The sequence below is a fragment of the Hyperolius riggenbachi genome, chromosome 7, assembly GCF_040937935.1.
Source record: "Hyperolius riggenbachi isolate aHypRig1 chromosome 7, aHypRig1.pri, whole genome shotgun sequence".
In the NCBI taxonomy this organism is placed as follows: domain Eukaryota; kingdom Metazoa; phylum Chordata; class Amphibia; order Anura; family Hyperoliidae; genus Hyperolius; species Hyperolius riggenbachi.
In genome coordinates, this window is record NC_090652.1 from 265,741,225 (window position 1) to 265,760,338 (window position 19,114).

Sequence of the window (19,114 nt, forward strand, 5' to 3'; positions counted from 1 at the left end):
TCGCATGGTAATAACTTATCTTTCCACTGTTTAGCAATTATAGATTTTGCTCAATCAGCAGTTTTTTTAATAAAACACCCCTAAATCTTTGGGAAAATTGGTGTCATAAAAGATATAGGTAGAAAAAGAAAACAAAAAAAAAAACAACGTTTTGTAAGAAATAATACCTTTTGTCATAAAAGATAAAATACATCTAGGAAGCTCTGCTTCTATTACATAAGAAATGTGTTTTGTTGGATAATTCTGCACTTGTTTCATTGACTCTGTGCTATGTATATTTAAAATTGATAGAAGAGAACAACAGAAACAAATGGGGTTTACCTAGACAACGGTGTGAAAACCATACATATAGAATAGTTAAAAGAAATATGCACTTTCCAGATGTCTGCGCCAACTGTAACTAGACACATAGAGCTCAGTCTAGTAGCTGAATACTCTGGCACTAGTCTGGAGCAACTGGAGGCCTGAAAACCAATCCTATCAGGTGACCTGTTAGCAGGAACTCTGGATACCACCCTCTGGTGGAACGAGGAACTACAGCAGCTGTCCTAAGAGGCCACCTGCTGCTGGGCAGCAGATGTCCAAGGTAGTTCATACAAATGCTGCCACCAGCAGGTACATTTTAGCAGTGTGCATGACAGTACCTTCATTGACATCTAGTGTAATATATTGATCTTTCTTGTCTCAGGTAAAAATGATATTTTTGGAGAGATGGTCCACCTGTATGCTAAACCTGGCAAGTCCAATGCAGATGTCAGAGCTTTGACCTATTGTGATCTTCATAAAATCCAACGGGATGAACTACTGGAAGTTTTGGATATGTATCCAGAATTCTCAGATCAGTTTCTCACAAACCTGGAGCTGACTTTCAACTTAAGAGACGAAAATACAAAGGTTGGTAGATTTACGTCTTATATTTCAGCATCGAGACATTCATGCAGCACTAACCAAGACTATACCCCAATTTTTTTCAGTTGCAAATCATTTTTAAAGGACAACTGAAGTGAGAGACATGTGGAGGCTGTCATATTGATTTATGTTTAAGCCATACCAGCTGCCTGGCTAAGATGCAGACACTTTTGTGGCCAAATAGACCAGCAGGGCTGCCAACTGCCAGAATAGTGTGGAAACTGGTTGGTGTGGGGGGCTGCATCTTTGTATATATCCTTTCCAGGGAGTGCTTTTGGAAATAATAAATGAAATGCTGAAAATCCCCTATGCAGAGATGGACTAGTCAAAAACCTGTCAGTTCTGTCAGATTTCTTCCAACTACTGTAAATGATAGCAACATAGGAGAAAAGCAATTTTTAGCTCTAATGCTGCGCACTTAATCCTGCACGCCTGCAGGATTCTCAAGAGCAGCCCCCACTTTCTGTAACTCCCTTCCACCACCCATCAGACTTGCCCCCTCCTTCAACAAATTCATGCAAGCCCTCAAAACTCAACTCTTTAAGATGGCCTACCTCACCTCCTACCACACAGTACATTTCTACTGAATATTTATTCCACAACTGTACCTAGTGTGTCCATCTCCCAGCGGCGTAGCTAGACGTTATGAGGCCCCATAGGAAAATTTCATGGGGCCATCCTATCTAGACACTCTTGAGCAATGCTACTTGCCCCTACCCTTGGAATAGGAGTTGACTGGTCAATTTACATTCTCATGCAATTCATACTGTTTATAGTCCATGAGCACTGAGACAGTCAGAGGGTGGAGCAACAAAGCAAAGTTAATAGGGAACACAAGTACCATTAGGACCCCTCTTCTCCAGGGCCCCATAGCAGTTGCTATGCCTCCCCTTAGATTGTAAGCCTTTGGCAGGGTCCTTCCTTCCCTAGTCTATTCTACATGATCAAGTGCTCCATTCCTATGACCAGCTCATACTTCTATTACTGGGCATATCTAACCAGCCCAAAATCGCATGAGCATGTAGATTGTACCCTGTTTGCCTTGTATAACTTTGTCCTATGTTGTATAACATTAGGGGCCATATGCAATTCATTTTTATTCCTAAGTTTTCTCCTAGGAGATAATTTTTCCTCTTCAATTTAAATTAACTTTTTAGCACTTTGCAATTGAAAAAGTACCAAGAGGTAGGTGAAAAAGTACTGTCAATTATTTAGAGTATCTGTTTGCTAGCTGGGGGTGTAAAAGGCATTATAGTGACAAGTTGTGGATATATCACCTAGGAGAAAGCTCAGGTGAAAAAGTGAATTGCATACGGGCCTCTATCTGTCATCCATTGTATCATTGTATGTATTTCTTTTTGTTCAGCACAGTGTAATATGTTGGCCCTTTTATAAATACAACAAATAATAATAATATTAATTAAAAAAATCGAATGACACTTTATTTTTAATCAATCGGTCTCATTTAATTTTGTAGAAACCCGATCAAAAGCTGATTGGGCATAGTGCAAAATGTAATTTGATCTGTCTGTAAAATAAAAAAATAAATAAATAACTAAAAACCGACTTGCACGTGGCCATCTTTAATTAGCACTAATGTTCTATTTATTTACAGATTCATTAATGGCATTTTTTTTACATATATAGAAAACACTTCAGCTGGTGTGTTCAGTGTAATTACTTCATCAGTGCGCTTTTAAGTAAAGTAGACTTCATTACAGTCCATTTATTTATATGACTTGCATCTAGCATGTATATAATGTCTTTATTGGTGCCATTGCTTATGGATCATCAGTACGCATAAAGCTTTATCTGTGGCTCACCGTAATGTGTATGCTTTGTACAAGCAGGCCGAGCTCCTCAGAGCCCAGACAGATGCTGAATATGATGGAGAGAGCTGCAATCTGCGGAGAAGGAAATTGTCTTTTAAAGGAAGATCAGATGAAGGTAATTGTGTTTACTGTATTTATTGTTTTACAGGCTATTTTCAGGGTTTACGTATGCCATATTCTACCTTGCTTAATGGGTTCCTATTGACCTGGTGGGAAGTTGGAATTGTGTTTATTTTGGTGAAGTACATTTTTTTCCTCTTTAACCTTTTTATAGGATCGTTCGAAGTCTGTATGTGAACGTGATATGATAGCTACTATTTTACTATTGTCATGCCTTGCTTTAGATTTCATCACCAAATTTAACTTTTTTACAACTTATCAACAGCCAAAAATTGTACTTTAGTTCTGGATTCATTGGAAAAAAGATTACAAACTAATCAACTGATGTTTGCACACCTCCAGTGGAATAATGACAAATCATAGGGCCCCCCAGAAAAACTTTGATAGCCCCCTCAGTATTCACACCCTTTCCCTTTCCACCCCCTTGTGAGCCTCACAGCCTGGGGGCCCATCTAGTTACGTCCCTGCACACATCCTATCTGTACAGAAAGAACATAAAGGACATGAGTACAACCACATCGTGATTGGATAGTGTAATGGTTAAGGGCCCTGCCTCTGCCAGGGGAGACCTGGGTTCGAATCTTGGCTCTTCCTGTTCAGTAAGCCAGTGTCTATCCAGTAGACCTTAGGCAAGACTTCCTAACACTACTACTACCTATAGAGCACGTTCTAGTGGCTGCAGCTTTATCACTTTGAGTCCGCCAGGAGAAAAGCGCAATATAAATGTTATTTGTTTGTCTTTTGTGAGTAGGCTGTCACTTCCAATGTAGAAGACACCAGCCAATGTTTTGGGACAGAACAGTCCCTTCTTCGGGGCAAACAGGTCTTTTAAATGTATCTAAATTGGAAAGAAGATGGCAGCATTGACAATCCACTCGCCAGCAAGAAATGTAGTCCCCCTGGTGGCCACAGAACAATAGCATGCTGCAGCAATCAGGAGAACCACATTGCTCGCTTGCTGGCAAAGGGACTGTTGTGTCCCAAAATGTTGGCTAGTGTCTTCTACATTAAAGGAATACTATCAATGAAAACAACTTTTTTTAATGCTGTATGTTAGGGTACACATTACCACAAGTACTAGGAGCAATTTTCTTCCTTACACAGCTCCAAGATCCTAATAATGCCTTCGTAAACAGTATCTCTCCCTCTCAGCACAGCACCACATAGCAGCCTACAAAGTAGTAGATGCAGCCTGGAGTGAAAAGTCACAAGTAAGCCAGTCAGTCAGTCAGTCAAGAATAGTGTATACTCATCTCCCTGTCCGTTACACTACAGCAATATTACAGCACATCTAGTTACCTGTTACCTCCTCAGATCAGCCTCCTCATGTCTCCTGCATGCTGTGACACAGTGAAGTATATTTGTGATCTGTAGGAGGAATGAAGGATGATTTTTAAGGAAGAGAGAGAGAAGTGAGTGAATAAACAAAATGACCCTAGCAGTAGTAGTAATATGTACCCTAATATAGAGTATTAAAAAAAAGTTGTTTTAATCGATCGTGTTCCTTTAAAGTATCTGTATTGGAAGTGCCAGTCTCCTCATGTTCCTTATAAATTAACAAAGGAGATGTTATCAATCACCCTGAATACGAGACTAGAGCACTCCATTTATTATTTGGCCTAAACCAAGGATGTGCTGATTGTAATCTTTGGTGCTACTAGGAAGTGAGGTAGATCACTTTTACGGGGACAGAGATCGCAATGAAGAGAAGACAGTAGGGGAGGCTTTTATTACAGACGTTCACATCGACCTAACATTCTCCTGGGGGACCAACCATACACCAGCTTGGCTGTGGAGCTGAATTTGGCTTATAAAAAGGGTCAGGTCATCATGACCATGCCCCAAGAAGCCACACAACCCTGCCTGCCTACCTTACTTGTCTGTTCATCAAATGGGTAGGTTGTGCACCCTTTCCACCCGCATGACTATAAGTCAGCCTCTACTCCAAATGCAGAACTCTATCATCAGGTGGGTGGGCAGGGGTAGAACTTCAGTTGCTTCTGAGGTCGGGCCTGCTTTCAACTGCAAAGTGACCAATAGGGATGAACACATCTTCCAAAAACAGATTTGAGTAACTGTTTCCTAAGTTACCCCATCTTAATGAAGATTCTTAAATCTGTAGGTGAATATGCAAACCTGTCAACCTTTATATAGTTTGGCAGCATGTAACCCCCCCCCCCCTTCCCGGATGATATAATTTACCTCCACAAATAATGTAATTTTTGCAGAATGCCCCCACAAATAACATAATTAGGTAGCGTGTCCTCCAAATGTGCCATACTCCCCTTCCAGCTCGCTTAGCAGCCTTCTCATCTTCTGCAGCAATTGTGCCTGGACCACTGGACTGTTATGCCAGCGTCGATTTATGCAGTGCAGTACATGTCATTCCTATCACCAAACACTACAGGCAGGCAGGGTGTGTAGGAGAATCATTGCCACAATGCCTCTTGCCTGCAGGAAGCGGGTCCCAAATACTATGACCCAGCAACAGCACTGAGCTATTGGATTTTAGCTTTCCCATACTGAAAACTGTACAGTTTAATTTCTGTGGTTGGAGACACATTTTAAAATTAGTATAGTTTCCTTTATAGAAAAGTTCTAATAGCGGTTGGGTTTTAATTTACAATACAGTTTAGAAGTGAAGACGGTGAAGACCTTCTGTGCACAGCCCAGTAATTTCAGTCACCATTCATTACCTCTGTTCTTCTCACCCACATTCCACCATGTCCCCAGCACGTGAGAACTGTCCACTGTGGTTTAGAACAAGGAGATCCGGCACATGTTGTGTCACTTTACACAATCTCCTCCAGCCTTCCTAGAAGCTTCCGAGAAAAACGCTTAATTATCAACTTGCTTGGTTCGATGGCTGACCTTTTCCTGGCAAATGTAATGAAACGATGGAGATGGATTTCAGGTGGCATAGCCTGCAGGCGGCTCAGTCTGCTGGTGTAAGCCAGGAACAGCTCCTACGAAGGAATTAATAGCTGTATGTAATTACAGCGTGCGTACACCTGTCTGGTGAGGCCTGGGAGAGTCTGGTGATACCCTTCTTCTAACGTAAACTAGAAAGCTGGGAAGTGGAAGCCAAGCAAAGGATGGAAAAAATATCAATCCGAGGTTACTTTCAATGAAAACCACAAGTCCAAATGATAAGTAATTCTAAAGATATCCGCTTCTAAAGTACATAATATTGCGAGTTTGCTTCTTTTTGTAAAAGTCACCATTGAGTCCACCAGTTACTTTCCAAAGTTTCCAGTTGTTCCTTAAAACGTACCTCAGAAAGTAGATGTGCCACATACCCCCAGATAGCTAAGGAAATGATTTCCCTCTATCACAGGCTGACCATGGATGGAAGGTTTGAGGTTTGGCTTGTGGGTTGTAGCCCAAACATCCTCTTGATCAGGTCATGGGGCAAATTTAATGTACTATAACAGCAGGAGGTTAAGTTTTTTTTTTTTTTTTTGCAATGAAACTAACAAAGTATGGAAAGGCATGTCATTGGCTGTCTGGGGCATGTGTATATTCTGATTTACCCCACCACTTCAAGAATAGTTTAACATGTTAGGGTGCTTTATAAATCAACAAGCAAATTCAGGAGTTCAATCAGGGGCTTAAGTTGAACCTCACCGTCTCCCTAACCCCCAGAGGAATGATGGACTGCACGATATGGCCACATTCAAAACAAGTACAAGTTGTTCAAATGACTTGTACACATGTGGCCAACTGCACAATATTAGCCCAACAGTCATGTAAGTTGAACTACTGGTTGAATCGGGCAAACTGCCTGTTATCAGTTGCTTGTCTAGTCTTTTTCCACGCATACACACGCCCAACTATCGTCCAACAGACCAAGTTTAGACAATAGCTGGGCGGAATAGTTGCACGTTTGTACAAGCCTTTAGGATTCCAGCAGCATTGGCCTTTTTATTTCCCATTCAGGTGCCAATGAGTTTTTGATCGGCGATATGGAAACAGTCAGAAACATTCTGTTCCATTTTGTGTCTTTGTTTGACGACTATTTATATGCTGCCAGTTTGTTGGAATTGGTACAGCATATGGCATTCAAATGGTGCATGAACCCATCACAGTTTTGTCGAGAAAGCGCATTCATTTCTTTACTTAATAATGTCACAAATACCAGAAAAAAAACTCCTATTACTCATAGTTGGAAAAGATGGCTTTAATCATACCGAACAAAAATAGAATAAAGCTCATACATTTATTCAAAATATCGGCTGAGTAAGCAAGTGAACTTGGCAGCAGCTGATATTGCTAAGCCTGTTTGCCTTGTGCAGTTTATGCAGACATCATTTTAGGAATAAGTCTATTTATCAGTAATCGCACTCAGATTCAGGGCTTTACCGCTACATTGGTTGGTACAATACAGCTCAAGCTAATTTTTTTTATATATATTTTTTAGTTTTGGGTCAAATTATGAAAGGTTACAAATTTTGGCAGGTTGTTAATGCTGTTTGTGTACCCATTGAGGAGAATTTCCTTTACTTGCTGCCCCAAAGACCGCATGGTTTCTAAGGTATCTCAAAGGAAGTAGGAAAGTTGGGCACCGGCTACTGGGAGAGACTTAGGCGCTGCCATAGGCTTCATTATGCATTGAGGCTAAACTGAGATTTGGGTGCCCGTGGCACTCGATATATCGCCTCTGAGGCGCTATACGTGCTACCTGAGAGCTACTGTTTGTCCCCTGTTTTATTGCCTGATGAAGCGGGCTTGGTCCTGCGAAACGCATTGCATCTATTGGGGTACTAATAAAGTGTTTGTCAGAAAAGTAGTCAAGTCTGCTTTCGGAGGTAAGTCCACCACTACCTCCCCAGCATATTTTAAAACTTTTTATTATTGTTTTTATTTTGCTGGCGCCTCTGTTCATCAAAGTCATTATAGTGTCCACCCCTGGTGGAAGGGGGACCCACCCCTGCCTTTCTTCTATCTACAGAGAGTGACTTCTTAACCCTGAGTGAGGACAGGTCTAATCTCCTCACCTGCATTCACAGTAGTTGCCTCAGCGGTAACCCTTGTTTGTGAGTATTACCTTCTCACATTACATTATTCACTATTGTTCCGAGCATACTACACCATATTGGGCTCTCGGTGTCTTTTTCTTATCATTATTATTATTATTTAGTATTTATAGAGTGCTGAAATCTTTCACAGCACTTTACAGAGCACATATATTCTTGTCACCAACTATCCTTCATGCTGGGGATACACGGTACGTTTCTGTACCGTGTATCGAGCACCTGATCTGGCCAGCTGATAATATTCAGCTGGTCTGATCACACTACTCGATCCCCGCCGGCAGACAATGGCAGGGAATCGAGAGGCTGATAAGGAGCGCCGGCGGGGACGAGCGGTAATTGATCCGCGCAGACAAGCGGGGACGCGGCTGGGGTCGATCCGGCGGCTAATCGGCCGCCGGATCGACCCGTGTATTCCCAGCATCAGAGGGGCTCATAATCTAATCCCTACAATGGCCATACGTCCATTGCAGTCTAGAGCCAATTTAGGAGGAAGCTAATTAACTTATCTGTATGCTTTTGGGATGTGAGAAAACTGAGTGCCTGGAGAAAACTCACACAGGCACGGGAAGAACCTACAAACTCCTTGCAGAGAGTGCCCTGGCTGGGATTCAAACTGGTGACCCACCACTGCAAGGTGAGAGTACTATCCACTACACCCCTTATTGGTGCTTTAGTCGATTAATCACCTCTCATATGTTTTTGAATAGTGGTAATCCTTAAAGTGTGCCTGAGTCAAAGCTAAGGGTAAAAAATAGATACTTGCCTAAGAACCCCCTGAAAGAAATTAGACAAGAGCTTGACCTCTTCATGCACGAGCGTGGCCAAGTTTGCATTTAATTTGCATAGAAACCAGAATTATTTGCATCTCATTGAAAATCTCTAATCCTGTCCATGGCTAATTCATCTCCTCCCTGATTGCAGACTGCAGCAAAGATAACAGCCAGGAGGGCTCAGAGAATTCCATGGAAAACCTCACACATTACTCCTATGACAAGAACACCGAGACAAAGAGGACCGGGTTGGTGTCACTGGTCCCTTCCATTAATGAGCACAAGCCACTGTTTATGGAGATCGGTGGCTTCAGCGCTGTTTTGCCCAAGCCCGCTAGTCCCCAGTTTGAAGAAGCCGTGTGTCCCTCTGAGAAGCTAACCATCACCAAAAGAAGCTTGTCTTACCGAGGTAAGGGGATCCATCCATACACTGTTATTTTTCTGCCTGACTGCAAAGTGTCATTCTGCTTCAAAATTTAAGAACAAGTAGGAGGTGCCCAGGAAAGGATGTACAAGTGTAAATGTAATACTCTCTATGGCAGTATCCAACAATATTTGTAAAAATAGGTTGTCCTAACTACCGTGGTAACTACGGTGAAGGCTTATATTAGTAGCCAATGGGTATAAAGGAGTGTGTGGGATAGTAAAAGGAGTAAGGGATAGGTCCGGGTTTAATTAGATGTATGGTTAGGAAGGTTTAATTAGACTCCCCATGGTTGTTTTTTGTTTTTTTTTATGTTAGTGGGAATTAGTGTCAATGAAGACAAACCACGTATCTGGGAGCTAAGGATGCTCACCGCTTTCCGCGGAATTATGTTTTCCACGATTCCGGGCGAAAATGGGTGATTCTAGTTGGGTCAGAACGGAATTGCTTTTTCAATTCAGCGGAATTCCGGAATTGCCTATGAAATTCCGCCGGTATCCATTGATGGTTCTAAGCTGAATATTCACTTCAATGGCATCAAGTCAGACTAAAGATGATCCGGCAGAAAAAAATCTCTCTCTCCTCCTCCTCCTCCTCCTCCGCATTGGCCAGGAATCGAACCCAGGTCAACTGCTTGGAAGGCAGCTATGCTCACCACTATACCACCAACGCTACATGCTGAAGCCAGCCTAGCATGTACCATTGCGATATACTCAAGAGAAAAATGAGCTTGCTTATTTGCCTAATTTGCTAGATGGAAGGAGCGGGACACATGGTGATACTGCTTACAAGCTTCAATTCAAGACTTCAGAAAGATCATGTGCCCCCCTGGATGATGCTGGTGTAACACACACAGCAAAGGACAGCAGAGCTTGGAGAGAGACCGAACATGAACAGGTTACTTTTGTTACTGGCTATAGCCTGGAGTTTAATAAGATTACTAATATTGTTAAGAAGTATATTCCAGTGCTACATCTGGACACAAAACTTAAGACAATTTTGGACAGAGGATGTCGTTTTTCTGCTAGAAGGGCCCGAACTTTAGGGTCCATTCTTTCACCCAGTCTCTTTCGGTCTCCTTCCATTTCTCGCACTCTGACATGGTTGGCCACAGTGGGTTCATACCCCTGTGGTTTTTCTACATGTAATTATTGTCAGTGTCATAAGAGGAGTAACTCCATTTTCTCTTTTGTGCACAATAAGAATTTCCCTATCAATCAATATGTAAATTGCAACACTAAAAACACAATTTATGTTATATCCTGCATCTCCTGTTGTATCCAATATGTGGGGTGCACTACTCGCCACTTAAGAGCACGTATAGCAGAACATTACTGTGGAACCAATTGGAACACTTTTCGTAAGTCCGCTGTCTCAAAACACTTTGAAACTGTACATAGGGGGGGGGGATTTATCTTCTTTTAGGTTTCAGGGGGTGGAACGGGTGGTTCGTCCAATTAGAGGGTGCGACATTCAAAGATTGTTGTTGAAACGCGAAGCCTTTTGGATTCACAGACTGGCTACTCGCATACCGCAGGGTTTAAACAAAAAGTGGGACCTAAGCTTGGTTTATACATATTGAGAGTAGGTATATATTTATCCTATCACCAATTAAGTTATGTCTATTAATTTCATTGTACCTTTTGTCATTGTTGTTACTTTCCTTCTTGCTCATACATTGACAGTGTTAAACTTAGTGGTAACTTTTTATACATCTTTTTTATGTCATTTCCATGTTATTATAGTTATATTTTTGTATAGTGTTATTTGAGGATGTATGTCCCTTTAAGGAGTAATTTGTATGCTTCCGGGGGTGGAGTTTCTCCTCCCTGGTGTCATATAAATGCCTCCTTATTCAGGTTCATTTTTAACTACAATTAACCTCCTTGGCCGCGCAGGAGGTTTTCTCCGGCCCTGCTGGGCCGATTTGTTTAAGTTTTTTTTTTGCTGCACGCAGCTAGCACTTTGCTAGCTGCGTCAGCACACCGATCGCCGCCGCCCCGCTCTCGATCACCGCTATCCGTCGCGCCGCATGCCCCCCCCCCCCCCAGACCCCGTGCGCTGCCTGGCCAACCAGTGCCAGGTAGCGCTGAGGGGTGGTTCGGGACTCCCAATGACGTCCCGACGTCGGTGACGTCATCCCGCCCCGTCGCCATGGAGACGGGGGAAGCCCTCCAGGAAATCCCGTTCTTCCCTGGGCTCGCTACATGATATAGGAAATTTTTTTTTTTTTTAAACCGCCAGTTGGGTTAAGGGCAGATTGCAAGCCCAATACGCATCAGTTGATCCTGTGATTTTATTGCACGGTTTGTGGATTTTTTCAAATAAACATTTCAAGACTTTTATACGTCACTCCGGTCTGGTTTGCGGATCCATTCTTGCTCATCTCACTGATCTCTTCACCTACAAGAAAGGCAGACGCGGAGCTAGAGGGGGGGGTCGGGGTAGGACAGGTGCCCCCGGGCGCTAGGTTCCCGAGGGCGCCCAGCTGAGCTGCAGGGTTGGTTTTTTTTGGGGGGGGGGAGGGGAGCAGCGCAGAGAAGAGGGAGAGCTGTGAGCAGCGGTGAGGAAGGGGGGCCATCTCCCCCCCCCTTCCCTCACCTTAGGGGGCTCTCCCTCTCTCGCTCTCCCCTCCACAACTAATGTCCGGGTGGCTGGCGCAGCGGGCGGGACTTACCTCCGTCTCGCTCCAGCGCCTGAAGTTCGGATGCTGCAGCCGCTGCTCTGGTCTGGACTAGACCAGAGTAGCGGCAAATCCATCCAGCGCTGCGACGAGACGCAGGTAAGTCCCGCCCGCCGCTGCCAGCCACCCGGACATTAGTTGTGGAGGGGAGAGTGAGGGAGGGAGAGCCGCCTAAGGTGAGGGAAGGGGCCGGGAGACGTCCGCCCCTCCCCACTGTGCCCATAGCTCTCCCTCCACTGCGCTGCTCCCCTCCTGCTGTGGGACAAACCTGCCTACATATACTGGGGACATATACCCCCTGCCTACATATACTGGGCACATATACCCCCTGACTACATATACTGGGCACATATATACCCCCTGCCTACATATACTGGGGACATATACCCCCTGACTACATATACTGGGCGCATATACCCCCTGACTACATATACTGGGCACATATACCCCCTGACTACATATACTGGGCGCATATACCCCCTGAGTACATATACTGGGCGCATATACCCCCTGACTACATATACTGGGGACATATACCCCCTGCCTACATAAATTGGGCACATATACCTCTGGCTACATTTACTGGGCACATATACCCCTGGCTACATATACTGGGCACATATACCCCTGGCTACCTGTTCTGTGGACATATTTACCCCTGGCTACCTGTTCTGGGAACATCTATACCACTGGCCACCTATTCTGGGGACATCTATACTGCTGGCCACCTATTCTGGGGACACCTATAGACCTGGGGCTACCTATTTTTGGGGAACCACTGCTGTCGGATTGAGTGTATTTTGGGGAACTGCTGCCAGGTGAGAGGTGTCTACCATATTAAGGGGGCATTCTGCCTATTAATGTGAAATGCTGTCTATTTATGTGCCTCATGACTGCTGAATTTGTCTTGTTGGTGGCCTCATGATTTGTTGGGGGCCTCAAGATCGCTGAATTGGTCTTGTTGGGGGCCTAAAGATCGCTGAATTTGTCTTGTTGGGGGCATAAAGATCGCTGAATTTGTCTTGTTGGGGGCCTAAAGATCGCTGAATTTGTCTTGTTGGGGACCTCATGATTGTTGAATTTGTCTTGTTGGGGGCCTCATGATTGCTAAATATGTCTTGATGGGGGGGGGGGAGGCTCATGATTGCTGAATTTGTCTTGATAGGGGGGGGCTCATGATTGCTGAATTTGTCTTGATGGGGGGGGGGGGGGCTCATGATTGCTGAATTTGTCTTGGAACATGCTGGAAGTTACATACTGAGGGAGGGTGGGTGAGCGTGAGCCTGCTAACTTCCTGTACATTTGGCTCCACCCATAACCACGCCCACAGTTAGTATATGGCCACGCCCCTTTTTGGCGCCTTCACCTTAGGGGGCGCATTAATAGTCTTTGTCCCCGGGCGCTGAAAGCCCTAGCTACGCCTCTGAAGAAAGGCCCAGGAGTAGTCTTAGCTACCGTAATATCTGTTACGGCATAGCCCTTATTACACTTTCTCTTACAGGGCTATGTAAACCGTTTTGTCCATGCGATAAAGCGAGGTGCAACAATGAAATCATGCCTAGCAGAGGATGGTTTCGATCCATCGACCTCTGGGTTATGGGCCCAGCACACTTCCGCTGCACCACTCTGCTTACGTTTGTATATAACTTACATACATTAGTTGAAATAGTTACACTACAATCTGTTACAGCAAGGCCCTAATGACACTTTCTCTAACGTGGCTATGGCCACCGATTGGCCCATGTGGTAAAGCAAGGTGTAAAAACCAAAGTACACCTAGCAGAGGAAGGTTTCGATCCATTGACCTCTGGGTTATGGGCTCAGCCCACTTCTGCTGCGCCACTCTGCTGCCACACAGTGAATGCTTAGTTGTAGGAAAAAGTGGCGTTAAAATTCTTGGAGCAGACTTACTTCCTCCCTCCAAAAGTATGATCTAGGAATAGTTGATCTATCAGCGCTTACCTGTTAAACAGGAGGTCCGAGTATCCGGGCGCCAGTATACTGCGCGGCGTTTCCCGGGTGGATTTAAAGGCTGTGTAGATCTCTAAGGAGAGGAGGGATGCGCTAAAGTCCGATGTGTGACGTCATTACATCACGTGCGCAGGGAGGCTGACGGGGGCCGCATAGGGTCAGATGGTGTGGAGCCAGGGAGCGGCGGTCATTTTTAAGAAGCCCTGCATGTTCCGATGGGAACTGGGCTAGTGTGTATGTTAGGTAGAGGGGCTCTATGGTCGAAACAAATTCTATAGGGGTTTATGTTTTAATAATGATATTTTGGAATTAGTAAATTTTAATAAATTTTAATATTTTTAAGTGTTAATATAGCTTTAGACACTAGATGATAAGTTGTATTGATTATGTAGTGTGGATGTAGACGGCGTTGGTGCCCTCTGGAGCGGAAATGAGTTATGGCAACTAGGTACCCAATTGTCATAAAGCAGTGAAGCTGGGTGGGTATATAATATAGGCGGCAGGGCGCCCTCTGATGGGGGGCTATATCAAGGCAATTAGGTGATCAGATACCCTTGGGCTTGGGTTATACTGTGTGGATTTTGTATAAGACTTAAAACGGCTGGGCCCTCTCTGATGGAGGGTTGGGCTTTAGCTGCGGTCAGGTGATGCCATAATGCAGGGAGGGAAAGGGGGAGATAAAAATTAGAACATGTGGGTGTGTGGAGGCTTATGGGGGGGGGGGGGGAACTAATTCTAGGGTGGGGGGGGGAGTGGGGGAATGGGTGACACTCAGGCAGGGGGTTTATATATAAATACATATGTGGATGCTGACTCTGCCTGGGATTATTGAACCCTGGTCTCTCACGTCGGGGGTGGTGCGCTTGACCACTGTGCTATGGCTGATACTGTCAGGAAGTTTGCTGGTCAGTACTGGGTGGGTCAGATGACCTGTTGTGGTCATCTGTGTCAGCTGATCTTGCTGTCAGCTGATTGATGCCTGCGTGTGATTGGCTGTGTGCATGTGGCCGGCCACTGATTGGTTGCATGTAGTATTTAAACCTGGTGTGCGATTTCTGTCATTGCTGGTGATAGCTTCTAGCTCTTGTTTGCTGGCTGCTGGCTACTCTGTTTTCCTGTTCTTGTTATTGGATTATCTGGATTTCGACTTCTGCTTGTTTATTGGATTTCCCTTGTCTGCTGCCTGCACCAACCAATTGCCTGGATTACCGTTACGACTGTTTGCTGCCTGCCCTGATCTCGGCCTGTCTGATTACGCATCTGTATTGACATTATGGCAAAATAATGGCGGCTGGGGATCCGCCATTGTGGAGCAACACTTTTCATCGGTCTGCGGAAGGGGGCACAGTCCACAAACTGGTAGTGCAGCAGCTGTTGGCCCAACAGCCTTGACAGGAGTGCATTATTTTTTACAACAAATGGATCAGTTGCAGCAAGCATCCGCTTCCTCTGCAACATCTCTGGCACAGAGGCCTGACGCTGGAACACTGGTGATGCAGAGGAAACCAACAAGGGTGATGATGAGGTGCTTGCCGAGGTCTGGAGCCCTCTTTCAGCCTGGCATGCAGAGGGATTTGAAGTAGAATGGGACTGTAGAATGGGACTGAGCAGGTTGGATAGGGACAGGACGACTAGAAAAAGGAGGGGCCTGTTGCTGCTGCTTTTTTTTCCCCACCCATTCTTTACATAATCGAAGTCCCTTCTGTGGTGGTTGCGTAGATGGCTTATCAGCTCTTAAGTGCCGAACCCGCTGCCTGATTTGCCTCTGCTCACCGATTTACGGCACACAGAACAGACTGCCCTGGATTCATCCTCTTCCAGAACAGTAAAATAATTCCATGATGGGGACGTGCGTGCACGTGGAGCAGTGGTGCGACCTGTTCTAGCACGTCAATGCTCAGCATTGGACTGGTGGGTACTGACAGACGGGAAAGCACTTGCAGGCTGCTGGCCAACCGTCTGCTCTGTTTCTCCATGCTGCTCACGCCTGCTAGTGCCTAACCCACCAGATAGCGACCACGTTGGATCAGCCACCTCATCATCCAAAACATCAGCCAGTTCAACCAAAGCTCTGGAACCCATAAGTGATTCTTCTGGACCTTCCACCTGGCCACGAAACACCTCTGTAGTTGACCGGTGGTGATGTTGATTGGTGGTGACACAAGCTCCCAGTTGTGATGGATTACTGGATGAAGAAAACACAGGGGCCATTTCTGTCACCACAGAACCCACCACTGCTTGGGAGCTTGGTCCCATGGTCTCCTCCAATGCCTCATCCCAATCCTTCTGCACATCTCTCTCATTGACATAGGTGTGCTTTAATTCTGGAAGAGAGTACTGGGAGGAAGCAACCTCGTCAAGATAAGCAGCTGCGGTCTGGTTCTGGTCATGAGGAACCTTGCCACTACTGGTGCTGCTGCAACTAGCTTCAAGTTCCTCAGACTAGGTAGAGGGTTCCTGATCGAAATAATCAACAACTCTGTTCGCCTGCTGCTCTGTCAAAATTTTCCTGCGTGCAAACACAGGGAAGACATCTCTGATCAGGGCGGAACGCTTCCTGCTACTGCTGCCACTCTCAACTTGATCACGTACTTGACGTGATCCACCAACACCACCATCACTCCATTTCCTTTTAGGAGTGGCAGGAAATTGCTGCTGCTCTCGCTCCTTTGTTTTGGGGACAAAAAAAGTTTATTGGGGAAGGGGTATGAGCGAAGACCAAAGTAAAATAAATCCACCTAACTTGAACTAAAAAACAGATAAGAAAATAAGGGAGTGAAATAAAGAAAATCAAAAACAAAATAAAGAAAAAAAAATGAACTTAGAAAACAAAACAAAAAAAAACTTGCACTACACTCAACTAATCAATCACCTAACTCTCTCACTCTGTCAAACACTAAGGGCCCTTTTACACTTAATCAGTTGCTCTCAGTTAAAACTGAAAGAAAACTGATTTTCAAAGTAATGCCCATATTTTACTATATCACCTTTCACACTTAACGCGTTTTAACTGAAATCTTTGTCACAATGCACTGCAATGGAAAAAACACGTACTAACGCGTACCAACGCATACTAACGCACACCAACTGATTAAGAGTAAACGGGGCCTAAGCCTGCACCCTGGCTGGCTTTGTCTAACCCTCTCCACACAGCAACTACTAGTACACTACACTACAATCTATCACTCAAACTAACAATCTACTGTCACTCTCTCACAAATACACCAAGCTAGCTACTACTAATATAGCTCACACTCAATCTAATTCTCTCTCACAGTCTTTAAAAATACTTTTGTTTTATATACAGTCTTTAAAAAGACTATTGTTTTATGTTGAAAAAACGAATATGGGTCTGTCTCTCCTCTCTCCAAAACACCAGACTGAAACCCACAAGCTTCGTGACTGTCACACCTCACTTACATACAAAATGGGTGGGATAGCTGATGATAGGTAGCTAGGAGCTGGTTGCTAACGTAGGATTGGTTGGTTTTTGTTAAGACTCTAATTGGTGCAGAAATTCCAATTTTAATGCAGAAATCAGCATGTTTTAAGCTTCTGTGATGGGTCTATCCCTTCCGATCCTCCTGATTGGCTTAACAATTCTGCCTAACGGTAAATGCAGCTTTTACACGCTTCTGATTGGCTTTTAATTTCTGTTGGCTCTAAATTCCGACGAAATTCCGCATAGAAATTCCGCTATTTACAGACTACCACTATAGATGTTCCGTTCCGGCTCACCAGAACGGAATTACCAATTTCCGACCGGAATCGCTGAAATCTCAATTCCGCGGAATCAGACGAGCAACCCTATATTTGACATCTTCCTGCAGGGGTTTAGTTTCTTATTAGGAAGGAGCTTTGCGCAGGTGTTAGGGCTGGATTAGATGTCAGTCATATGGGCATACGATCTGACCTATAGCTAGTACCTGTCAAGCGTTATCCTAACCTTAAGACCTCCCTCTACCAATGCCTAACCCTAAGACCTCCTTCTAAAGATGCTTGAACCTTAACCCCCAGGGGGCGCTGCCGCATAGCTTTGATTTGTGGCATCGAAAGCAAATTTGGGCTCCCAGAGGTGCCACCACTAAGCCAGGATATGCGGTACAGAAAGTGAATTTGGGCTTCCAAATTTCTCACTTTTATATTGGGCACCTATGGCGGCACCCTTTTTACCACAAGGGCTCCTGCACCTTTTTTTCCTGTTTCGCATGAAGTGACGCTGTAGTGAGTGAGATACTGTATGAATGCTAACTGCCTGGCAGGGCTGCCAATCCCTACTGATCTAGTGCCTCTAAAGGTGTGTACACACCTCTTACAGATCTCGCCGGTTCGGATCAGAACCCTATCCCTTTGGGCAGTATCGCTGGACCGGGCTGTATGGATGCAAAGTCAGCTCTATAGACCAGGGTTGAGCTCACGAGTCATTTATGAGTAGCTAGCTACTCTAATTTGTGATTCTAATGAGGCGTAATTGCTTCAGGTGCGCAGCTGGGAGAGAGGGGATTAATTACCCAGCTGCCCGCCGCTTCTATGTGCAACACAGCCTCGCACGGGTCCAATGGAATGCGTTCCACAACTCAATACCGCGCACTTCCTTTTTCGGCCAGAGGGAGGAAGTGCGCAGTACTGAGTAGTGGAACATGTCCCATTGGACGCGTGCGATGCTGTGGTACGCATAGAAGCGGCAGGCGGCTGGGTAATTAACCCCCTCTCTCCCAGCCGCACACCTGAAGCAATTATGCCTCATTAGAATCACAAATTCGAGCAGCTAGCTACTGGTAATGACTCGTGAGCTCATCCCTGTAGCTGACCATTCGTCCTGTTGCTATGCGGGGGGGAGGTGGAGTAACGACGGAGCGGCCAGGGGGGGGGAGTAGTGTGCACAATGCAATCGGCCGGTGCTGGGCCAAGTTGACCCGCCTGGCAGATGGCTTGTGGGTGTGGTGGTTGTGGGCTGCTGTACACACGCTTGATTATCAGCTGAGGCGGCCATCGGCCACCTCAACCTACTTTGAATATCCATGTTTATGCAGCTTCATACTTCAAGAAACTAACTCAGAAAGAGTGTACAGATCAGGTGCTGTGACCAAAGTATTACGACACTAGTTACAAGCTTGCTTCTGGCGACTGATTCTAACTCTGCTAAAGCCAAAAAGATCTGCGACTGCCAGGCATATTAGGATATTAGTGATAGTGATTCTTATACAGTAAAAAAAAAGAGAAATCCTTCTTAGCATTTCCCTTTTTAGTGTGGCTATTTTGAAGCCAATCCTGATGTCATTTCCTCCCTTACTCTCCTCTGCCTGATTTGCCTGCCCTTCACTATAGAAAGGGCATTGTCTCAGCATGAGAAATATTGGCCAATCAGA

General features: G+C 44.9%; 1 protein-coding gene across 10 annotated transcripts in view; it reads left to right on the top strand.

Moving 5' to 3' along the window:
• The window catches only part of KCNH7 (potassium voltage-gated channel subfamily H member 7), a 567,276-nt gene that overhangs the window by 507,940 nt on the left and 40,222 nt on the right, over positions 1-19,114 (top strand). For 8 of the 10 annotated variants that reach the window (XM_068245637.1, XM_068245631.1, XM_068245633.1 and 5 more), the window contains 3 exons: positions 689-894; positions 2,757-2,856; positions 8,819-9,076. In XM_068245637.1, the coding sequence (XP_068101738.1) occupies positions 689-894; positions 2,757-2,856; positions 8,819-9,076 (564 nt within the window). The remainder of the gene's footprint in view (positions 1-688; positions 895-2,756; positions 2,857-8,818; positions 9,077-19,114) is intronic. The other 2 variants (XM_068245632.1, XM_068245636.1) reach the window with 1 other exon arrangement.